Source organism: Syngnathus typhle, linkage group LG2 (assembly GCF_033458585.1).
Source record: "Syngnathus typhle isolate RoL2023-S1 ecotype Sweden linkage group LG2, RoL_Styp_1.0, whole genome shotgun sequence".
In the NCBI taxonomy this organism is placed as follows: domain Eukaryota; kingdom Metazoa; phylum Chordata; class Actinopteri; order Syngnathiformes; family Syngnathidae; genus Syngnathus; species Syngnathus typhle.
This window is the reverse complement of record NC_083739.1, coordinates 10,596,221-10,620,056: the sequence shown is the minus strand read 5'-3', so window position 1 is coordinate 10,620,056 and position 23,836 is coordinate 10,596,221. Positions and strand designations below refer to the sequence as shown.

The 23,836-nt window shown below is 46.4% G+C and overlaps 2 protein-coding genes across 3 annotated transcripts in view; one reads left to right on the top strand and one right to left on the bottom strand.

Moving 5' to 3' along the window:
- Positions 1 to 113: 113 nt before the first annotated feature.
- Positions 114 to 23,496, bottom strand: cacna1fb (calcium channel, voltage-dependent, L type, alpha 1F subunit). 2 transcript variants are annotated; one of them, XM_061301565.1, is made up of 51 exons: positions 21,810 to 23,496; positions 18,905 to 18,972; positions 15,016 to 15,266; positions 14,645 to 14,745; positions 14,271 to 14,376; positions 13,979 to 14,118; positions 12,535 to 12,686; positions 12,313 to 12,465; positions 12,010 to 12,206; positions 11,815 to 11,918; positions 11,523 to 11,674; positions 11,390 to 11,464; positions 11,205 to 11,286; positions 11,100 to 11,126; positions 10,851 to 11,011; positions 10,482 to 10,707; positions 10,178 to 10,385; positions 9,992 to 10,112; positions 9,649 to 9,724; positions 9,535 to 9,583; positions 9,409 to 9,469; positions 9,098 to 9,200; positions 8,885 to 9,014; positions 7,802 to 7,861; positions 7,627 to 7,733; positions 7,199 to 7,286; positions 6,984 to 7,091; positions 6,792 to 6,844; positions 6,555 to 6,701; positions 6,054 to 6,255; positions 5,793 to 5,951; positions 5,459 to 5,569; positions 5,293 to 5,376; positions 5,071 to 5,199; positions 4,782 to 4,847; positions 4,588 to 4,679; positions 4,342 to 4,501; positions 4,015 to 4,142; positions 3,826 to 3,922; positions 3,627 to 3,729; positions 3,455 to 3,556; positions 3,178 to 3,308; positions 2,973 to 3,116; positions 2,658 to 2,911; positions 2,374 to 2,481; positions 2,182 to 2,300; positions 1,999 to 2,111; positions 1,676 to 1,895; positions 1,542 to 1,595; positions 1,366 to 1,466; positions 114 to 1,012 (listed from the first exon to the last, which is right to left on the bottom strand). In XM_061301565.1, exons 2-51 carry the CDS (start codon positions 18,921 to 18,923, stop codon positions 749 to 751), a joined length of 6,198 nt encoding a protein of 2,065 aa, XP_061157549.1. In that variant the 5' UTR covers positions 18,924 to 18,972; positions 21,810 to 23,496; the 3' UTR covers positions 114 to 748. The 2 variants fall into 2 exon arrangements, with proteins under 2 accessions (XP_061157549.1, XP_061157541.1); XM_061301557.1 differs by lacking the exon at positions 21,810 to 23,496 and having other exon boundaries at positions 5,071 to 5,376; positions 18,905 to 19,181.
- magixa (MAGI family member, X-linked a) overlaps positions 21,377 to 23,836 on the top strand; it is a 16,241-nt gene continuing 13,781 nt past the window's right edge. The window contains exons 1-3 of the mRNA XM_061301686.1: positions 21,377 to 21,516; positions 23,340 to 23,391; positions 23,485 to 23,722. Of these exons, the coding sequence (XP_061157670.1) occupies positions 23,350 to 23,391; positions 23,485 to 23,722 (280 nt within the window). The 5' untranslated portion in view covers positions 21,377 to 21,516; positions 23,340 to 23,349. The remainder of the gene's footprint in view (positions 21,517 to 23,339; positions 23,392 to 23,484; positions 23,723 to 23,836) is intronic.

The following is a 23,836-nucleotide window of genomic DNA, read 5'->3' as shown; positions in this document are numbered from 1 at the left end:
AGTTTATTTCAATTAGTCTTGTCTGTACGCTGTATAATTCTCTCTGATTAGTCAAGAGTACCACATCCATCAGACGCGTCACAGCTTCAGATATAGCAACGAGGAGCGCTTGGAAAAAGTAGCAAAGTTTTCTTTTATTGCTATGTACTCCACAAATGAATAATTAAACATGCCTTAGTTAAAACGTAACGTTTTGCACGCCGCCATTGTTGAACTTGAAACCATTGTCCCTTATGCAACGTTGCAGCTCTCTTTCTGATCGCACAGTGAAGGTCGGCTAGAAATCCGGTTGGTTGTCCCTTTGCAGTTAGCAGTGAGCTTATGTAAAGGCTAGGCTAATACGGCATCATAATGTCCAAAAGAGACAATAATGTTTGTGCTAAACTGGTTCAAATTAAACAATAGCAAGAATGTCGTGTTTGTTGGGAGACATTTAAAATGTCCAGAGTATCAAAATCAGGAGAAATAAGTCAATGATTTGAACTGCACAGCTAGCTGGACAATGCTAACAGATAGCACCCAACTGTAAGTTTTTCTTCTGCAGTTGTTGTTTGTAAACACGTGGAGGTTCGTCTGCACCGCCCACTTGGCAAGGTCGCGTCTGATGTGCGACTTTAGGCCGCCATGCACATGCACATTGTGGCCATCTTCCTTCCTCTGCTACTTCCTTGAATGAGTTTTTACTTCCTGCGAGAATTTGCCGACAACCCACCTCCCTGGTTTCTGATTTGCCGTGAACATCTGTCCATCAAAATGACGTCACACAGCTCATCTCGTCGGCCAGCTCTTCCTCTTCTCGGCTCATCCTGATTGGCTCCTCGTCGCTGTAGAGTGCAGCGGGATCTCCACTGGTGGTGTTGAGGAAGTCGTGGCTCGCGGACCCCAGCAGGTCGCTGGCAGCCGATTCCATCTCGTCCACGGTCATGTGACATGCATCCGCAATCTCCCGCTTAGCAAACGCCACAAATTTAGGATCACGTGCGTAAAGGCCAAGACCTTCAGAGATGAGAACCTGCCGAGATAAAAATTAATCAAACCTTTGGCATTGCAGCAACTAGTAAAGTGTAATCAACTTCTATTGACTTCTAATGTCTGCACAGCTTAGTCAGGTTTGATCGACTTTTGATCAGTCATGCCAACTTATTTTGATTCGCCATATCTGTACCACTTCCTCTGAGCAGTAATATTTGATTGACTTCTTCGAATTAATCATGTCTAATCTACTTCTTTTAGTTGGTCATGCCTGATCAACTTACTTAAATGATTACAGCATTCCTTATCAAATTAATTTAATAAGTCATGCCAACTTATTCATGTCTGATGGCCTTTTATCAGTTAGTCATGTCTGATGGCCTTTGGTCTCACCGCCTCCACCAGGCTGTCAGCCGAGCCTCGTTTCTCGCCAAACGGAGCCCCGAGCTGCGAAGGAACTCTGAGGGTGGTGTAGGCTCTGTAAGGAGGCGGGGCTACGGGACAAATGTAAGAGGTCAAACGCTAATTGGCTACATGACACTCGTTTCGTTTCGGACATCTCGGCTCACCTCCCGGGCTGCCGTACCAGGCGGGACTTGGCGCCGCTCCCGTCACGTTAACTCCTGCAGGTGGAAATGCAACAGCAGATGAGCGACTGGTGACTAGCAGTTGGTTGGCACTGAGCTGAGCAAACGTGGCTTACCTCTTCCAACTCCCGCCAGCTTGTCCTGGCAGCCTCCTCCTGTTCCTCCTCCTTGTTCTCCTCCTCCGGCTCGCCCCCACGACGGGCTGCCCTCCTCCTCCACCAGAATGAGAGGAGCATACAGGAGGCGACCGCGACGAGGACACGGATTGGCCCAGGATGTGGAGGACGTCACAGAGGAGCGACCGGACAACGGAGGACAGTCGTAACTGCTGTACGTCTACAAGGAGAAAGGAACTGGTGTTAAATGTGTGCGAGTGTATTAGTGTGTGTTTGTGTTAGTATGCTAGTGTGAGTGTGTGTTAGTGTACATGTGTGTCTACCTGAGTGCGGGAACGGCGTGGAGGAGAATTAGGGTGGTACGTTCCGGGCATGGGCAAGTCGTCGCTGCTGCCCTGACGTCTCAGACACTGAATGTTGAACGACGGCTTTCGACCTGGCAGCCAAATTTGCTGTCAGCCACCTTTGATGCTGTCAGACAGATGTTGTAACTGGTTGTATTTCACCTGTGGGTGTGGCCGGAAGAAGACGCCTCCGTGTTGTCCTCCTCGTCTCGGTATAGCTGTTACCATAGTGACTATAGGGGGCGTGGCCATCATGGTGCATAGGATCATCAGGGTAATATCTAGAAACACGCACACATAGAAAAAGTGTGTGTGTCTGCGTGTGTGTGTGTTTGTGTGCGCGCGTGCACGTACCTTTCCGTGGATGTGATGCTGTCTGCGTCGTCTTCTCTTGTGTAGTAACGTGACTCTCTAGACATGTCCATGTCTCCATTTCTCCAGTGTTTTTCCCTCAAATCCCTCCTGTCAATCAAAGCATGTTCCATTTCCATATTTGGAGGAGTTACCTGTGTTGTTTGACTTTATATTTGTACTTTATTAGCATAACCCCCATGTTTGCAGGTTATCATGACTTCAAGTTTTTTGCCACAGCCTTACTTCCATATTTGTAGTTTTGACAGCTATCCGTAGTTTCCTACCTTCCGTGTTTGTAATGTGACGGCCTCTTGTGAGTGTGGTCTAGAAGGCCATTCCTGACTGAGGGTCGGCGTTGGTGATGGTTGACAGATGACCTCAGATTGTCTCGCCGTGAGATGCGGGTGTCGTAATCGCCGCCGTTAGACATCTTGCCGAGAGAACCGACCCGATGGATCAAACCGCCGTTTACCACGCCGCTGTCACCTATGACTCTTCCGGATCCTCGTCGGTCTTTATGTGGACCCACTGTGTCCATCTGCAGAAGTGAGAAGGAAGTTAGTGTGTCCATGTGTGTGAGGTTAAAGACGAAGACCCACCTCTTCCTCATCCCTCATGGTCTCCTCCACCTCTTCTTCTTCTTCTTCTTCCCCCTCCTCCTCTTCCTCATCCAGGTCTTCATCAAGGGCCATACGCATCTCTGGACCGAGATCCTGCAGAGTCTTCAGACCCGCTTTACACAGCTGCAAAGGCAAACGTCAATAAGCCCCTGATGTTTGATTGATGACCGTATGATTGACAGACCTGTACAGCTGAAGGGTTGGTGGCATCAGTCTCCACACTTAGACCCCCTCGTTCCTTTCTCTTCCGGAATTTGCGGAAGTAGTCTTGGATCAGGAAGGTGGCGTAGAACTTCCCAACTGTCACTTCTTCTTCTGCAGCAGGAAACCCCAGAGAGACAGAGATGGGTAGAGAACTGAGGCGCTGGTCCATGGTTAGCATTTCCGTTCTGACTTTCAGAGCTAACCTTAAAATAACTCGCGCGCTGACTAGTGATACACACTAATGATACGAATTCTACCTTCATGCGGTGGAATGACTTCATCCAGGAGTTTTGGTTTCATTTTCTTCCAGATCTTCTTAATGATCCCCCTCAGCTCCTCGTTCTCCTGGTCTGGGTTGCCTAGCAACAGCACAAACAAAGCTCATCAACAGGCGGCCGTGACCATTACCTTGATTTCCTGCGGTTTTACCTTCTGTCTTGATCTTTAGTGCCGTGCGGACCAGCGCAAAGAGGGTGGCGTTGAAGGTCACCATGCCATCTGCGTTTAGAGGCATGTTCATAGCCACCAGACGCTAACAAATAGCAACATCAACAGTGAGGTTTCTCTTCAGCCTTAGACGTTCTACCTTATAAGAGATGAAAGTTACGTGAATGTTGGATTTAATTACCTTACAGGCGACTCTGTGAGGACACAGTTTCCCAAAGCCGAGAGGAGGTTGTATCCTCCGAAGTAGAGCCACAACGTCCAAATGTTTAATGCGACCCCTAAAAGACATCGCCACAGATATGGAGTACAAAAAGCTACAATTTTGCTTTATTATTTCGATGAATACATTTACACCTCTTAATGATCGTACTTGGCCTCCGGATCGTATTCTGACCAGATCCTTTTGAACTCATCCAGGTGATGTGGGCCCAGGATAGACCAATCACGGGTTAGGTAGTCAAAGTTGTCCATGATGACAGCCACAAACAAGTTGATGATCTGTGGATGCACACACACATGTACATGTTTAGGGGTGGAGGTTATGGGTTTAGGGTTAGGGTTAAGGGTTAGGTGGTTAGGGTTAGTGTGTTAGGTTTAAGGGTTAGTGTCAGGTAGGGTTGAGGGTTAAGGTTAGTGTATTGTTAGCATGTAGAATGTGTGTGTGTGTGTGTGCGTGTGCGTGCGTGTGTGTACGCACCAGGAAAGCGCAGAGCATGAAGAAGCTGATGAAGTAAACAATGGCAAAGTTGCTCCCACAAGTGAACTCTTCTCCCGGCTCGTGGTCGGACTCGGGATCGCAGCGTTTCCCAGGAAGACTGGCCAGCATGATCTCCTGCCATGCCTCGCCCGTCGCACACCTGCAAATCAAAACCCACGCACACACATTATAATATAGTAAGGTACAATCAAGATGCTGAATAAGAAATGATGATGAACACGCGACCTGAAGAGGAGGAGGACAGCCTGCGGAAAAGTCTGGAAGTTGTTGTTCCTGTTGATGTGTGTGTGATCCTGCATGGCAATCTTCCCAAACGTCTGGTGTACAACATGACATATTTGATCTCCTTGATTACATTATACAGTAAACCATTGCCCATGAGTGTATCACTTTTGTCATTTTATTTCTCTCACTCTCACCTGCATGCCGATGACGGCGTAAATGAAGAAAATCATGGCAATGAGCAAGGCAACATACGGCAGCGCCTGAGAAGACATGAGAGTAGTAAAAACAACTTCAATGGACGTGTTCAAAAAGCACCTTCTATTGGTGCAATAACCCGTTTGACCAAGTAGTGGTGATTGGTTACAAGATCGTATTGAAAGATGTAATATAGTAAAAAAATTATGTAATCATTTAATTGTGTTAAAACGTACTACGTAGCTACTGTGTAATGATACAGTAATGCACTTGTAATAACAACCAGACCTGCAACGACTTGATGAAGGTCCACAGCAAGGTGCGGATGCCCTCCCCTTTGCTTAACAGCTTGACCAATCGCATCACTCGGAAAAGGCGGAAGAACGTGATAGACACTCGAGAGCTGTCCTCTCCGCTCTGATACAAGCACAAGAACACACACACCGGTGAGTGACAGTCCATTAGCCGTACAAACACACACATACTTGTTTTTGCTGGTTGTTTACGTACGCTGAACTCTGTCACCACAATGTCCACCACGCTGCCAACCACGATGAGAGCGTCGAAGGAATTCCATGCATCCACAAAGTAATGCTGCACGTGCACACACGCAAACAAATAGACACAGGTGAGTGCTGTTGCTATGGAAACACATCCCATGAAAAAGACATCTTACCCTAAGTCTGAGGGCTAGTAGTTTGAGCAGCATTTCAACGGTGAAGAGTCCAGTGAAGACCATGTTGAGGATGTCCATGATGTGGCTGAAGGTCTTGGACTGCTCGTAGTGCTAAACACAACAAACAAAATAGTCAGACACAATCCCACCTATGGATGGTCCCACCTTCCCTCAGTCTACCTCAACTGGACTCCAGCCTTAGTTAACCTGGGCTGTCCCATCTTTCCTCATCTTACCTGGTCAGTCCCGTTTTGCCTTATCTTCACCCAGGCCTGTTTGTTTGGGCCACCCGCTTCAGTCCCACCGCCCCTCAGTTCCACCCACAGGTGTTTACCTGGACGGCGAGCGTGACGGTGTTGAGCAGGATGAGCACAAACATGACGTACTCGAAGACCGTGGAGTTGATGATGGACCAGAACTTGTACTGGACTGGGTTCTTGGGGATGTAGAGCTTAAGGGGCTGAGCCTTCAGAGCGTACTCGACGCATTGGCGCTGTGGGACGAGATACAACTTCAACGGAGGACTCGAGCACACGTGCACACAAGTGTGTAAGCCTTTTGTGGGCGCTGGATGGGGGCAGCGGTTTTGGGTCACCTGGTTCTTGTCCAGTTCACAGTTTTTGTACTCCTGCTCGCCCTGCTCCCTGAATGTGATGATAACAAAACCCACGAAGATGTTCATCATGAAGAAGGCGATGATGATGATGTAGACGATAAAGAAGATGGAAATTTCCACACGGTAGTTGTAGATGGGACCCGAGTTCTCCTCGTTGGCGTCGATGGCTTTGTATAGCAGACTGGGGAGGGGTGGAGGAGCCTCAATGAGTCATCAAAAAGCTACTGCACACACGCTAGCACACACACTAACATAAATATTAACGCACACAAGACTATCACACACGCAATAACAATAACACACACCTACCAACACTCACAAGCATAAACACCTGCCCACAACCTCAATCACATGTATGCTAAACACACTCACAAGGACACGCAAACCCTAACATACATATTTAAAAGCACACACAATGCAAAAGCGCGTGCACACACACACACACACACACAGATACACTCATAATGAGAAACTACTTACGCAGGCCAGCCCTCAAACGTGGACACAGTGAAGAGTGCCATCATTCCCATGAGCACATTATCAAAATTGAAGTCACTGTTGTGCCAAATTCGTTCTCGCACCATTGGATGGTTTACATCTCCATCTTTGTACACCACAAACGTCCCTCTGCGTGCACACATACGCACACACACACATACTATACAGGTAAACATGATGTCATTGTGGTTTAAAAAAAGACGTGAACATTTGACATACTTGCACTGTTCAGGAGTGTGCTTGGCCTCATCGGTACAACGATAGAATTTACCCTGATGACACAACAACACGATTTTTGACCACTTACACACATATAAATATACTGTACAGACAGTTGAGGGTTAGTGTCACAGGAGTTTACAGTTGGAATGCACTTAAGAGTGGTGTTATTTGTGCCAAGGTTTCCCTCACCTTGAACAGTTGTACTCCGATACATGCAAACATGAACTGGAGCAACGTTGTGACGATCATGATATTTCCGATGGTCTTGATAGCCACAAAAACACACTGGACCACGTGCTGTGATACACACACAAACACACACACGTATATACATAAAGCCTCATCACACGGAATATCTGCAGAATGCATGGCAGCCATCTTGACCCATATCCCAGTTTGCTTACCTTGAGGCCTTTGGCTCTGTTGATGGCCCTCAGAGGTCTGAGCACACGGAGGACCCTCAGGATCTTGACCACTGAGATTGCACTGGAACTGCACGTACGAACACAAACAGGCTGACTCGCTTAACTCCTAATGTTAGCCTAGCATATTTTTTCAATACATTCAGTAGACACGTATTTATTAAACATCCGACATGTTTAGCATTCTCTTATGTAATCATTTTTGTGGGGGAACCTATCCTACATCATTTGCTAAAACTCCCCTAACTCCCCAGTCAAGTGCCATTTTAGGCTATGACAGAAAGAGATTAAAAATACACAACTAGAGTTTTCAGCAAATAACAATTCCGTAAAAATTCACGCAAATGGCGATTTACGAATCAGCAAAGGTTCACTGTGCAGCTCATCGACAAAAGAGAGTAAATACTGACTGCAAAAAGAAGGAGACAAGTGATACGCTGACGACGAGGAGATCCAGCAAGTTGAACCAGTTCCTGCAGAAGGAGCCCTGGTGCAGGAACGCTCCGTGGACTGTCATCTGGCGCAAAGACAGGAAGTGAGCATGCGGTACAAACAAACCTGTGTGCGTTATCACGCTCTCTTTACCTTGAACAAGATTTCCACTGTGAAGATGGAGGTGAAGGCGTAGTCGGCATAACCCAGAACCTAAACAAACATGTCGTGCTCATTCTTAAATTAGGTAAAAAATACAATTTCAAATTTGAAATTGATCACTTATGGATGGATGAATTTGGGTGGCTGGATGGATGGATGGATGGATGGATGGATGGATGGATGGATGGATGGATGGATGGATGGATGGATGGATGGATGGATGGATGGATGGATGGATGGATGGATGGATGGATGGATGGATGGATGGATGGGTGGATGGATGGGTGGATGGGTGGATGGATGGGTGGATGGGTGGATGGGTGGATGGGTGGATGGGTGGATGGATGGATGGATGGATGGATGGATGGATGGATGGATGGTTTCCTCTGAGTATTGTGGCTTTCCCTGCTCCACATTCTAAAAACATGCACGTTCGGTTAATTGAAGACTCTAAATTGTCTATGGAGTGTAAATGAATGTCTATATATATGCTCTGTGATTGAATGGAAGAGAAAGTGGGTTACGGGAAAAAAGTGGGTGAGAGTCTGAAGCTGCTACGATATGTTGCTGGAGATAGTCAAGAAAATTTGACTGTGTGAACGAGCTGATGATAAGTCCTTAATTGATGCTGTTTGTTATTTGACAATGGGGTGATAGAGAAGATATTCTGGAGTGCACAGATGTGCTCCAGTCGTAAGTCACATGAGCACTCTGAGCTGTCTAATTATCCGCAGTAAACTCCTGGGGGGGAAGTAATGTGTTTGACTTGAGTGGAACGTAGTTTGCGAGGTCGACTCTGCATATGAACCAGCCTTAAGAGCAAGCACACACGCGCGCACACAAAGCTAACATCTGTGCAATTGGCGAGCTCGTTGCGTGACCGCAGCTGCTGCTGCTGCTGCTCGCCGTGTGCGTGCACGTTTAGACTGGTGATGTTTCTGTCAGCCCCTGACCCACTTCTGAAATAATCCGCTCAATCCTCTGCCGTGGAGATCTCCACGGCTCCTGCCGCTGATCGCCATCTCTGTTGACTTCTTTGAATCCCACAATACACTCGTGTTTGGCCGTACTTACGTTGTTGCGGAAGGAGTGCGCTCTGATGGGGTCCTCGGCGGCCAGTGAGCATGAGCTGAGGATGATGAAGACCAGGATGAGGTTGGTGAAGATGTGATGGTGGATTAGAGTGTGGCACGCCACTCGGATGCTGGAGATACACATAGAGAAAACATGCGCTCATCTCGGCACGTCATCAAAGCCAACATGTGGCGAGCAGGAAGCCAAACTCACGGGTTGGTCTTGCTGAGGCAGAAGAACGCACTGCCGTCTGGGATGGGAAGAATCTTTTCCTTGGGTGGGGCCAGGTCAGCAATTTTGAGCTGCACACCGCCGTCTAATGGGAGGCCACAAACAAAACAAGAGTTTCTTCATAATGTCATGAGAATCAGATGATATCATCACCTCAGCATATTGTATGACATCATATCACCAGCTTTTCCTCCTGGATGCTCTTCTTTGTACTCATTTGCATATGGCAACACATACATGGTCATGCACATGATCAGATGCACATGGTCACACATGGTCGCACATCATCTCACCATCTTCGCCTTCCGGAATCTCCTCCTCTTCCTCGTACTCGGTGTCTTCATCAATGTCCACCTGTGGGCACGAGGTTAAAGTGACTAAAGGAGCCACATGAAATCAGTCATTATTATCATCAGCACCTTCACTTCCTTCTCCTCCACCTCTTCCTCGGCTTCCTCCGTCTTCTTCCTACATGAGGACAAGCAACAGAGCGTCAGCCTCACTTGCAGCTGATCACTCCCGCCGCCACTTACTCTTTTGCCTTGTCGTCTCCATCGCCTCCGGCCAAATTGTCCACAGCGATGGCCAAGAAGACGTTGAGCAGGATGTCTGAGGCGTGTTAAGAACATTACAGTTTTTTTTTCTGGCTCTTATTTAAGCAAATGAAGTCCAGTTCCGACCATTTCCCCACTGACTCGAGGAAATACCTTTCCTATGAAAATATACATGCATTTTATTATTCTTTTAACATTTTATTGAGTAGAATGAAATAAAAATACAAAAACCCTGGAGATCAATGCTCTTTTTCTAATGGTACTGTGGAGTTCCTCAGGGTTATTGTCCATTTTGATTGAACACAGACATGGCAAAGGATACAGTTTCCGCAAATGAAGAGAATAACAAAGTAGATGCAGACAATCATCCCAGGAAAGACGGGGCCGCCGTACGCCATGATTCCGTCGTACATCACCACGTTCCAGTCCTCGCCGGTCAGGATCTGTAGCCGTCAGATTATCTTGAGTCGGTTACACACACAACAATGTGGCGAAAGTGATTGCTTACCTGAAAGCAGGTGAGCAGCGCCTGCGGGAAGGCGTCGAAGGTGCTGCGCTTGGTCTGTGTCTCGTCGAAATTGAACTTTCCGCCAAAGAGCTGCATGCCCAGCAGCGCGAAGATGATGAGGAAGAGGAAAAGAAGCAGCAGTAGCGAGGCGATGGACTTCATGGAGTTGAGCAGAGACGCTACCAGGTTGGACAGAGCTGTCCAATGGCTGTGCAGAGGAGATCATGTTCAGCAGTGGCGGGAGGTACAAAAGTAGGACCAAAACGACTGTGCAAAGAAGTTTCATCATGCATCGTCTCCTCACCGTGTGACCTTGAAGATACGCAGCAGGCGGACACAACGCAGCACAGAGATTCCCAACGGTGGCATGATGCCCAGCTCCACCAGAATAGTTTCCATGATGCCGCCGCACACCACGAAACAGTCAAAGCGGTTGAAGAACGCCACGAAGTAATGCGCCAGGCCCAGGCTGTACATCTTCAGCAGCATCTCCACCGTGAACAGTGACAGCAGTACCTTGTTGGCGATATCTGCCCTCCACAATGTTACACACATGGCAAAAAGTAAAACATACTACATGGTAACACACAAAGAGTAGGACGGCAAAATGCGTGCCGGCTCATCATCATGAACTCCATCGCAACATTTCAAGATGCGAGGGCGGCGGCCGTACCCTGCACCTGCGTCAGCCAATCAGGTTGGTTGTAGTGCTCTGAGGCGCTGAGCGAAGTGTTGAGGAAGACGAGCACCAGGACCACCCAATAGAATGTCACCGATTTGACGGCGGTACGACAGTTCCTGCGACACACACGGTTCCAGCGTCGCAACGTCCGACTGGATCCACAATACATCACTGTGAGGTCACTTCCTGTCAGTCTGCCTATACTCTATCATAAACACTTCTTGTCCTTTTTTAACTCACCAGCAGCCGATCTTCATCATTCGAGCACTGAAACAAAACAAAACAAAGGTAACTGCTAAGCTAAGCGGCCGACTAGCTCCTGTGTGCTTTGATTATGTTGGTTACCTGCAGACCTGGCAGCAGTCAGTATGTTCTTCATCAATGTTTTCCGTGTTCTCAGAACCTGTTTCGCTAGCGGGAAGACTTGCTGAGTGGAAGACAAGACAGACTCATGTGACTGTTGACATCAGTTGTCAAGTTCAGTAAATTTGCTGATACAAATGCTTGATTGACCATTGTTTGTGTCTCACCGTGTGTTTCATTAGAGTGACTGAACCATCCAAACTTCCCTTTCTTCTTGTCTGACAAATCACCCAGAGATGGACCTACAATACACGTATTATCACCTCATATGCAAACACACACACACAAACACACACTCACGTGAGTTTCCATCTTCATCCAGGTCGTCCATGTCCTCAGCCTGAGTGATCCAATCCATGTATCCACACAGGTCCTCCTCCATCTGCTGTTTCTCGCGGAGCTTCTGGAAATCGCCACGAGCCTTCGCCTTCTCCCTCTCTTTGCTGAACTCTCTGCGATGTGGACACCACAATACTCAAGGTTTGACAATACTCGCTGCAGACCACGCATGACATTGGCAGGTAAAAGGCTCTTACTCATAATAGTCTAAGAGGGATGTATTAAGTTTGAGCTCTTTCAGAAGTTTACTGACCCACTGAGGACACCAAGAACCAGGTTGAGAACGAAGAAGGAACCAAAGATGACCAGACTGACAAAATAGACCCACGGGAGCTCAAAACCGATAGCGTCGTTCATCTGCGCACATGAGCAGTGTGGTCATGAGAGGTAATCTTGACTTCTGCCCCTGATGGCCCCTCGTAGAGCGTATTGGTTGATTGGGTCTGACCCAGTAGAGGACGTCGGTCCAGCCCTCCATGGTGATGCACTGGAACACCGTCAACATGGCGAAGAAGAAGTTGTCGAAATTGGTGATGCCGCCATTGGGCCCGTCCCAACGGCCGCGGCACTCAGTGCCGTTCACCGCGCACTGCCGGCCGTGACCCGCGAAGGCGCACGGCACAGGGTCGTCTTCCACGTAGGTGTCTGCGGGGACAGTAAGACATTACGTGCAGCGGTCCTCAGGAGGGGGTCATTTCTGTCATGAATCATTTTTAATGAACATTAGGATTAAAATATAAGTGCTGCACACCACTTTCTATGTAGTAGCAAGTTCTGTGCATGCGTCCGATGAAGAGCTCCAGGCCGATGATGGCATAGATGATGATGACGAAAAGGACCAGCAGAGCGATGTGGAGCAGCGGAACCATCGCCTTCATGATAGAGTTCAGCACAATCTGCAGACCTGTCACACGCGCGCATCAGCGGCGGTCAAAGGATATTGCCGACACAAGCCCCAGCGTTGCACACTTACTCGGAACACCGGAAACCAGCCTGAGGGGCCGCAAGACCCGAAAGGCGCGCAGCGCTTTGACATCCAGACCTCCAGGTTTGCCTGGCATGTGGTGCGTACTCGCCTGCTCCCCTGACTTGTGGGTCATGGTCTCCAAGACGACACTGAACAACCTGTTGCGGGGATAGGAAGTGACATCATTAGACCACAACAAACAGACCCGCAACTGTGTGGAAACAAGATTCCAGTGGCGTGAAAGATGGTCCACGCTACATTTGGACTTGGATAGATCACATTCAATTAACCTGGACAGAACTGAAGTGGACCCTGAAGCTCATATTTAACAAGCTGAGGACAAGTCCAACTCATTCTAAATGATTGTGACAGCTTAACACATGGGCACGATAGAAAATCCGTTTGATATATACCAATAAAACAACAATGTAACAATTTGATCATAAACACAATGCTAAAGTGACAAGTAACAAATTAAAAGTGTGAAGTTTCAATATCATCAAAATGTGGATCAATCAAGTAACAACAATTATCCAATTAACAATTGTGGAAAAATCCACTGTCATTTCAAATGGAACTGCTTTCTGAGTTGCTCTTGTCTTGTAACCTAGTTTTAAACTGTGGCCGAAACAACGTGGAAAGTCATCAAATAGACTTGTTATCCTAAAGAAGACGCAAATGCAGCACAATGGCGGTCTTTAGGCAGGAGGAGCGCAGAGATTGGCTGAGGAGTCATCGACAGAAAGCGGGGCAACCTAACTATAAATGAGTCGACGGAGGGCTTTTGGCCTCCGGCCACCATGACGACAGCCTTCATCACGACCCCGAGGACGTTCAGCGAGGGCAACGGTGGCCAAACGTTGCGAGCACCAGCGAGAGGCTCCGCCGGCTCGCCGTGACGAGCCAAGCGTTACACACGCTCTCAACAACGGCGCTGAATCACACCAAATGTGGCAGCGCCCAAGGCGCCCACTCGGGACGCCCGACAAACGAGGACGTCAGCTCACGTTTGCCTCGACTCTCAAAGACTTTAGCGCCGCGCCGCTGCACTGCAACCGCTGACACTCAATCCACTCACCCGCTACCTAAGATTATAATTTATGAATAATAATAAACTAATAAAACTAATGTAACAACAATGTAACAACACCAACAAATAAACTAGATAAGTCAAATAATGCAAAAAGTACATAGCATTAACAATAATGTGACAGCTAAACAATAACGTGACATGTTAACACAAGAATAACTGCTGGAGTGCAACTACTAGTATTCATTCACCTAACAGTTAAGATATTATGTTAATTGAATACATAAACAAGATACAACGTCTCTCTGCATAATTAACAACATAAAAAGTACTCTTTAAACTTCATCATAAACTATATCTAGCTATATCGTAACTAATAAACTATATCATAATAATGTGATAAAGCTAGGCTTAACTTACCCGACGATGACAATAACAAAGTCCAGAAGATTCCAGCCATTGCGGATGTAAGAACTTGGGTGCATGACCAAACCGTAAGCCAAGATCTTCAGGAAGGTTTCCACTGTGAAGATGATGAGGAAGACATACTCCACTTGTTCCTAGAAAAAAAACACACGTACCGATGATGTTGATTGTCCTCAAGGTGTTGAAATGTCCTCACTTTGTATCTAAGTGTTTTATCTTCCAAGCATTTTAGAATTTTACAGATTAACTTCATGCAGGGAGATAGTGGTACTATACATCAGCTCACCAGGTCATGGTTGGTGGAGTTGGAGTCATCCTCAGGAAACGGTTTGGACACACCCAGTGCCACACAATTAGCAAAGATGGCTAACAGAATGAAGATGTCAAAAGGCCTGTGGGACACTAAGGAAGCTGAACCAGGGACAAATGTTCACAATTTATAAAAAAACAAAAACAAAAAAACAAGGTCTTTAACCCTAACCCCCAACCCTAGCCCCAACCCTAACCCTAGCTCTAACCCTAGCCCCAGCCCCAACCGTAAGTCTAAACCTAGCCCTGACCCCAACCCTAGCTCTATCCCTAACCCCGGTTGAACAGTGGTACCAGTAAGTAATGTCATTAGCATGATAAGAATTAGCTAACTAAAATAGAAAAGGATACTTCCACTCAACAATAGACAGCGCAGCACGTCTGATTGGGTTGTTGAGCTTCAGGCAGTACAGCGCTCGGGGAGCTCGCTGGACCTGATTGGTTCCCTGGACCTGGACAAAAAGTGACATCATCACCTTACAACCATGTGGTTTCTCAGTATTGTCGTTAGTTTTAAACTCAGAGTCCATTAAAACTGTTCAATTTTTTTTTTTAAATGAATGGTAATAAAAAGAAACTACCAACATCTCTATTTTTTAAATGTGAAGACAATCTGCAATTGTAGTATTGACACAAAGTTGATGCACAATTTGTCCTCGCGGGCCAAATATAATTACACTGTGGGTCAGATTTGGCAAAACTTTCTTAACATGTTGGCTCACCTGTTTCTTTGCATGTTGTCCTCTCCTACGTTGCGTTCCGGTGGAACTGGTGGTCGAGTGGAGGGTATCTGTCCGAGTCATTCTCACTCCCTGGTCGTCCCCTTCCAGCTCCTCGTCCCAGTCCCCGCCGTCTCTCTCCTCTCCCCCACCTCCGCCTCCTCCTTCTCCTCCGTCCTCCTCCCCACCTTCCTCACCCTCGCCGCCACCATCTTCACCATCCACAGCGTTGGCGTAGCCGTTACGTGCTGCGCCTGAAAATGGACATGAGGATTTAAGAATGTTATTAGAAAAAAAAAAATCTAATTTCACCATCATCTTCTTCATCAGCATGAGGTAGCACAGTAGCACTTCCCTCAGTTATGAGGCCGCTTGAAATAAGAGGACATGTTCTCCCCATCCTTTCACCGGTTTTCCCTCAATTCCGTTTGAACATGTTTTAATACGTTTTTCCGATCTGCCCTTCTGAAATGATGACCCTGGTGGTTAGGTAGCGCATCTGCTTCACAGTTCTGAGGTTTGGTCATGGCTCTCTTCCAGTTTGTTTTGCATGTTCTTTCTCCCTGCGCTCATGTGAGTCTTCTCCAGCTATCCCAGCTTCCTCCCACATTCCAAGAACATGCATGTTGAGTTCATTGAAGTTTCTCAGTTTTCTATTCGTGCGAATGTGACCCTACAATTAGCTGGGGGCCAGTCCAGGATGTACCGAGCCTCTTTCCATAAATCAGGTGGCATAGGCTTCAGGTCACCCATGACCAGAATGAAGATAAGCAGACAGAAAATTTGAAAAGAATGATGATGATGATGATAGAGAAGATGAAGGTGATGTAAACACACTAACATTGTAGTGAACAGCTGTGACCTAGATCTGTGTATGTGCGTGTATGTGTGCGATATGGGCCGTGATGCGTTTGCTAGTATTACCTGAGGACCATGGACACACACATACATACACACGAACATACACGTACAATGTGAGCATCTCAGTGAGATTATTGCCGTCTCGCTCGACCTTCGCATTGTCATTTTCCTAGATTTCCTGTTTCCCACAATGCCTTGCTGTGTCCAGCTGTGACACAAAGCTTATAAGTCTTTAACACACACACACGGCGGTCATGGCGTACAGATTTCACTGACACTGTTGGACAAAATGGCGTGCTAATACCAACTGCTGCAAGCGCCTCCATGCGCTAACATGCTAGCATGACTCCATTGCAGAGCTCAGTACGCACTGTAATTAAATTGAAGTACCGGTACAGATACTTGTATAAAAGGACTCTAGAAGTACTAATTCAACAGCTTTACTAAAGTAAAGAGTACAATCTCAAAGTATTAGTACTAAAATAAAAAATATATATCATCTAAAAAAAATTACTGTCAGTCATATGCAGTATTTGTTTTGAAAACTTGGCAAAACCAAAAAGGTTTTCCTCTTTTCATAATTTAGTACATAGTGAGTGCACTGAGAAGATGAAAATAGGACTAATATTTTGTTTAAGTTTTAAAACCAACAATTCCCTTAACTGAGGCCATAAGCTTTCGTATTGTCACGGTGATTGAAAAAAGTAGGTAAAAAGTAAATGTACAGTACAGATAAAGGCTATCTTTTCAAACAAAGAAAGTGCAAATAAGAGAAAAGAGAAGTACGGATCTGAAAAGTCAATTAAGTACACCAAAGCAGTGTTTGTACTTTAATTACTCCCCACCACTGTTGAATTGATGAATAATCATGTGAAGGATGAATAATAATGGGTGAATAATAGTCACGGAAAGGAAGCAAACAAATGAGTGGGTAAAGAGTGAAGCGAGCCTGCAGGGGGCGCTGTTACTTCTGCTGCACTAACTTAACATGATTATTTTGTCCTCGGGCTGCTGAGGAGATGAGGTTAGGACAGTGCAGGTCACATGACTGTTGCTCACGTTGTTTTGTTGTGTGAGTGTGCGTGTGTGTGTTGTGTATGCATTTGTGTGTGTGTGTGTGCGTGTGTGTGTGTAGCTAGTCGAGCTGTACACACTGATACACGCCCCCACCACACACACACGGAAACACACAGAGTCCCTGCATTGCCCCATGAGAATCCGCCTAATTATGCCAGAATTATCCCGAGACAACCAAGATCATCCTGACAGTAGCGAGCGTGCATGCATGCATGCATGCATGTACAAGTGTGTGAGTGTGTGTACTCGTGTGACCTCAATGGCTGTAAGACTTTTGGAGGAAGTCCTTCAGCTGAGTCGAGGCCCACTTCAGCGGGATGGGGTTGTGCTGTCGGAACACCAACTGTGCATTTGCGTATGTGTGTGTGTGTTTGTGTATGAGTGTGTGTATGTGTCTGTGTAGCTGAGCATCACTCGCACACAATCCTCATACGCCTTGTTAACTTCCTGCTTTTCTGCTACTTCCTGCTGTTCTGTTCTCTGCGTGTGTGTGCGTGTGTGTGCGCGTGTGTCTGTGTGAGTATGTGTATGCCCTCCGGCCTGGTCCAGCTGGGAAGGTCATTAGGTCATTTAGTCAACATCATTGCACTTTTCATTTTCTTCACAAAGGCATAATGTGTCTCTGCCATCCATTGTCTACTGCGCTTGTTCTCACTAGGGTCGTGGGTGAGATGGAGCCTATCCTAGCTGACTTGGAGTGAGAGGTGGGTAACATCCTGGACTGGCCTTGCCAATCAAAGAAGCGGCTGATATTATAAGAAAGCAAAATGCAGCTCTGCTTACCTTGCACAATTGACAAACTAATTGAACCGTATCTTCCCCACACATAAAGCAAGCGCTCCATTCCATTACCACTTGTAGATGCAGCATTTCACCACCAAGCCACTGGAATACATGTCAATTAATGTAGCGGACTGACATGACATGGCCAACCATTACCACTATGCTCACAGGATTTCAGTAAATTGAGTCAAATACAAGGCACTGGAACAAAAGGATGGAGGGATTAACTTCACCGCCATGGCAACTGACGATTTAGCGCTCATTTCCATGACAACGCTATCAGGACGCTGGCGGACGCCATCTTAATTCCGCTAGCAGGAAGTCTGATCCTTGCAGGATGGAAGGATTAAAGCATATTCACTGAGGTATGTGGAGGTCAATGTTCATGTGGGGATATCAAGGACATAAATGACATTGGCAAGTAAGACGACGTAAGCGAGCAGGATGCTGACATTAGCATTGACATCATGAGCTTGGTCATCTTCGAAAAAGTGCAGTGTAAACAAATAAAATGGCTGGATTACTGGACCGTAATGCTGGTGTTAGTAATGCTGGTAATGTTGCAGCTAAAATGAATACTGACGTTACATTCATTCATTTATCCTCATTAGGTTTGCGGGCCCGCTGGAGCCTATCCCAGCAGTCTTTGGGCACTAGGCGGGGGACACCCTGAACTGGTTGCCAGCCAATCACAAGGCACACACAATTATTCACGCTCACACCCACGAGCAATTTGGAGCGGCCAATCGGCCGGCCATGCAGGTTTTTGGAATGTGGGAGGAGAACAGTGTACCCAAAGGAAACCCAAGCAGGCATGGGGAGAAAATGCAAACAGGAAGGCAGGCGCACCTCCCCTGTCATCCTTTTTGAAAGGAAGACCACCAACTATGTCTGAAAATCCAGAGTCATTGTCCCTGACTCCCTGATGCTAGTGTGATGACACACTGTTGCAGGACACAGCTCCAGTCAACTGCCTCACCATTGGAGGCACAAAACATGGTCCACTCTATTTCCTTTGTTGAAGTTCTGTTGGAGTTGGGAATTGAAACACCTTCTGACAGCGAACTATGCCAGATGTTACCAGCAGAAAAATATGGATGTATGGACGGATGGACAGACGGGCGGTCGGTCGGACAGTCGATCGGTTGAATGGACGGACGGATAAACTTACTTTTGTGGTTGTGCTGCATGTCTTCTGGTGGTCCACTTCAGGCATTCATGTTGGTCCCTTCATGGCTCCTCACAAAACAAACAAACAAACAAAACTTTGCATACTGGACCGGTCCGCTTGGTCGAGATGCCCCAGTTGCTCGTCACTCACGATTTCATCTGATATTCTCGGGTTTTTTATTTCTTTATTTTCTGTTACGAAGCCGAGTGATGTGACGAGAACGAGTAGCTGGCAGAAGAGAAATTCAGCTTGGCTTCACTAATCTGAATCTCTTCATCTCTCCTCCTCCTCTCTTGCTCATTTCTCTCCATCCCTCCCTCCCTCTCTCTCTTCCTCTTCTCTCCTCCCCCCGCCCCAATTGGGGATTAAATAGGAAAAGGGCTCAGTGTGTTAAAGGGGAGGAGAGCTGCAAATAAATTAAAGGCACAGCAAGAATAGAAATATGACCCCCAAAAAAGCAAAGATCATACCTGACATGTAAACACAATCACACCTGACATAAACACAATCACACTTGTCACGTAAACACAATGACGTACCTTGCATTAATAATCCCACCACCCCTCCCCATTACACATGTCCACAATTACACACGACTTGAACACTACTTGACGTGAACACTATGACACCTGTCATTGACTCAGTGGTACCTGACATGTCATAACAATCACACCAATGAACACCTAACCTGTAAAAATAATCATACATGACATATAAACCAATTCCAATCTACATAAACACAATCACGCCTGACTTTTGAACACAATCACAGCTGACATGAAATATGACGGCAATGTGATTGTAATAAACAGCTGCCAGCAAGCTCTTTTCAATGTAGCCTAAGAATGTCACAGTGGAGCCGACAGGATTTGAACACACTTGAGGTGAAATTGAGGATGAACCAACGCTCACCCTCACGTCTCCTCCTGTCCTCTCCTCATTACCTTTGTCCTTCATTACACATTCCTTTGTTTTGTGTGTGTGTGCATGTGTGTGGTTGCGTCTGTGTTTGTATGATTGTGCTTTGGGCAACCAGATAATCCCAGATTTGCCTCTTTTCCTGTATGTCAAGCAATTTGTGTTCGTCATTTCTCATGTCGCAAGACCACAATAGCAGAATTGTACGAAATGTATGCAGTATATTTCACAAATGTACACAATATCAAGCAAATAAAGACATTAATAAAGAATGCTTGAATATGAAATGTAAAATGTTAGAGAGATTACTGACCACCTTCATAAAATCGTCAATAAGTGTCATTTTCTTTCTATTTTTAAAAGTAAGGCCAGGGATTATTAGAGTACTATGTGAGTTCAACCAGATTTGGAAGCCACATTTTCTATATTTAAGTAATTCCACAAATAAAATGAAATTATTTACTACAACCCGGAGACATTGGTACCTTTTATTTTCACACGACATAATTTAAAACCTAATGCACGGATTGGTTTGACACAATTAATGGTCCTCTGCTTCCTCCTGCCGCACATAGGAGCAATTGCAGCCTGCGTGCGTGTGTATGCATGTGTGAGGTGAACAGATGGTGAGGAGACCGAGATGTGGACCTTGCAAATGTTTCAACAGTAAACACGCTGTAACGGAAGCATTACTTATATAATAGATTTAATACATAAAATATAATGTATTGGTCTCGAGTCAATTTCGGGGTACAGTATGCGCGCGTGCGTGTGTGTGAATTGTTTTAATTTATCTAGATCCTGCTGAATCGAGGATTACTGAGGGAGTGGGAAAGTGCATTGTGACAGTGAGTGACAGTGGGTGTGCAAGTGTGCAGAGTATAGGAGAATGATTTTTGAGTCCACTAATTGTGACGCACATTGGATGTGTTACAATAAATCAAGGTATTGATCCAAATACTGCCAGTATAAGTTTTTGTAAATGTGTATTCTCCATTTTGGTAACACAAACCTGCTCAAGGACAACAGTGGTGGTAATCTTAAAATTAAAATCTTTTTGCGTTTTAACGTTGCGAATAAAACAACCAAATAATTTCTTTCAGATACTCCACCATTTTAATCAAATGAAGTTTCGCATCTGACTGACTTGGGGGGGGCGGGTGGGCTGACGATGGACGGATCGGTGACCATTACATTAGCGGGCGTGAGAGCTTTACTAGTGGGGAACACACACGCGCACACACTTCCTACTTTCCCTTCATGCTTTCTTAGTTTCCTGCTGCCACACCCCCTCCCAACCCTCCACGCTCCTGCACGCTTTCTGTCTGTGCACGCCCACGGGGGGGGGGGGGGAGAGAGGGAGAGAGAGAGAGAGAGAGAGAGAGAGAGAGAGAGAGAGAGAGAGAGAGAGAGAGAGAGAGAGAGAGAGAGAGAGAGAGAGAGAGAGAGAGAGAGAGAGAGAGAGAGAGAGAGAGATGGTGTGGCAAACACACGCACACTCGAGCGTTTCACTCGCTGCTTTGCATCCTCACCTGCAGTGACCGTCGGGCGCGCGCCTTCCTAAGCCAGCCCCCCCTTCCCCAAAAGGCACGCACGCGCGTATGCACCTTGCAGCACCCTTTTGCAAGACATCAAGCGGCTTCAAGCCGGGAAATCTACAGCGCCACGCGGCCACACGCTGGACGAGCATGACGGTAAACGCGCACGGTTCTCTGTGTTTGCGTGTGCGTGAGAACGATTTGACCCATGTAAAACAACCCGTTATGTGTATGGGGTCGTGCACGTGAGCGCGCAAGCGAGTTGCAGGTCAAAATGACGCTGTCAGCACATTGTTAGGCAAGGCGGGCACGCGCAAAGGGGGCGGGCTCACTATTGCAGGTTGTGAGTGTGCGCGTCTGTCAACGGCAGCCACCACTATTCGCTGTGTGCGTGCGCGCATGCTTCTTTTGTGAGCGCTTGATGACTTGTGACGCAGCGTGTCACTTACATTATTATTGTTGTTGTTGTTGAATATTGGACGGTTGATGCCTAAAAAAACAGACATGACCCAGTCATCTTCCTCCTAACGGTTCAGGCGCTAAGGTGACGTCATTCTGTGGAAAATGACATCATAGAAATGAGTAAACCATTAACGCGTAGTGGAAAAATAGCCTTATGCTGTTGGCCAGCCTTCTTCCTAACTAGCCACTGTGGTGGATAACAGGTTAGTTTAACTAGCGTAGACAAGACATTTCACAAAACATTTAAGGACATTTGGAACAATCATTGTTCAGTTGTGGGGGGAACACTGTGTGTGTGTGTAGGTAGGTAGGTAGGTAGGTTAGGCCGGTCGATTCAACAGTATGGTTTTTAATGGTTCTTGATAGCAATTAGAATCATAAAAATATAGCACGTAATGTTTGCTGTATACAACACACGCACACACACGCATTCCTTTCATTACACCTTAAACACTGAAATACGACCTTTGACCACCCCTATCAAAGAGGGAGGAGCGAGTGACGACCACAGTTGTAAAGACACACACACACGTTAACACACATAAACAAACACGAAGTGACGACACAAAGAACTGAGTACAACGCAACGTTGAACAGGTAACACACACGGGAAACGATACTTCTCCTCGGATGCGTTTGTGTTATTTGTCTGTGGATGGGTGCTGAGTTAGCGGCTTAGCAAATGCGTGACTGAAAGAGTCCAGTCAATGTGTGTGTGTGTGTGTTAGCATGCATGAAAGGCAAGATTGAGTGTCCACACCATAGACAAACTAATCGAAACTAATTCAAGCAAATGGACTGAAGCCCAAGCAACAACCTACAAAGTGCACAAAGTTAATGTATATATTTAAGATATTTGATAAAGACATAACCAAAAACATGTCACCTTTAATCTTTAGGTATGATATTAATCAGGTGAACACTTAACCAAAGAGAGAGGGCTCTAGTCCAAGAAAAGGATTCTAGTCCCAAGTCAAGATAGAGACCGGTTGTCAGACTGGTACCCAGCCTCGGGTCACCTTGGACCAACCCGGATATTTATTAGACAAGGCTGAAAAATATTTTCTTTTGAAAACTGACTGGATTCTCTCTAATGAGATACTAATCCTTTGAGAAGCCTGTAGTCCCAAAAAAAGTTTCTAAACCTTGAGAAGTTTCTGATAGAAGGTTTAAAGGCAAAACCTGACTTATTTATAAAGGTAAATATTTTAGCATCACTGTTCGGATAGAGGGGAAAGTTTATAAGACAGTGGTGAGGGCAGACTGATTTTTTGGGGGGTTGGACACATCCAGAGGGTAAAGCGTGAGTATTGGTTGAGGGGTGATGAGGATGGAATTGCCGGGAAAGCAAGACGTAAGAAAAGATTGATACAATTTGTGAGGCAAGACATGAGGGCAGCTAGTGTTAGAGAAATAGAAATGAAAGTTGCAAAATGACAAGCCAAAAAGAAAAGAGTAGCAGAAAAGACTTCAATGGTATTACATGACATATATGTTTACTGACTTCCTGTTTTCAGCTCGGCCGCCATGTCTAAAAACACGGTGAAGAAACTGCACTGGCGCTCCAAGGTAAACTCCACAACAAGCTAACATACTGACGCTAAACAGTTGTCTTTATTAAGGCCATCCATCAACTAACCGCCATTCGTCCCCTTTGTGCAGGTGCAGGAGGGCTTCGTGCCCCTGGGCGGAAGCTCCGGAGAGCTGGGGCTGGCCATTGGGGGCGGCGCAGACTATGGCGAATTTCCATTTGTGACGGTGGCGCCCGGTGGCGGGGCCACCGTGGGTGACATCATTTTAGAGATTGGTGGCACGCCTGTGCTAGGCATGACGTTGGGCGATGTCCGAGGTGTCCTCAACTCCTGTCCTCACCCGATCAGGATCAAGACTGTTTCACCAGGTGACCTGGACGAATGCTGATTGTGCTGCATGACAACCAGATCCCATTTGGGGACCACTACTGTATGATTTGAAACTGTCCCTAAAGGCAACACCTGACTCGGTTGGATGGATG

Coding starts and splice junctions, on each gene's coding strand:
- cacna1fb (XM_061301557.1), bottom strand. Junction 9,015..9,097: donor TGCCTCAGCAAGACCAACCC/GTGAGTTTGGCT, acceptor GTGTATCTCCAG/CATCCGAGTGGCGTGCCACA. Junction 2,482..2,657: donor TCACATTACAAACACGGAAG/GTAGGAAACTAC, acceptor TTTGATTGACAG/GAGGGATTTGAGGGAAAAAC.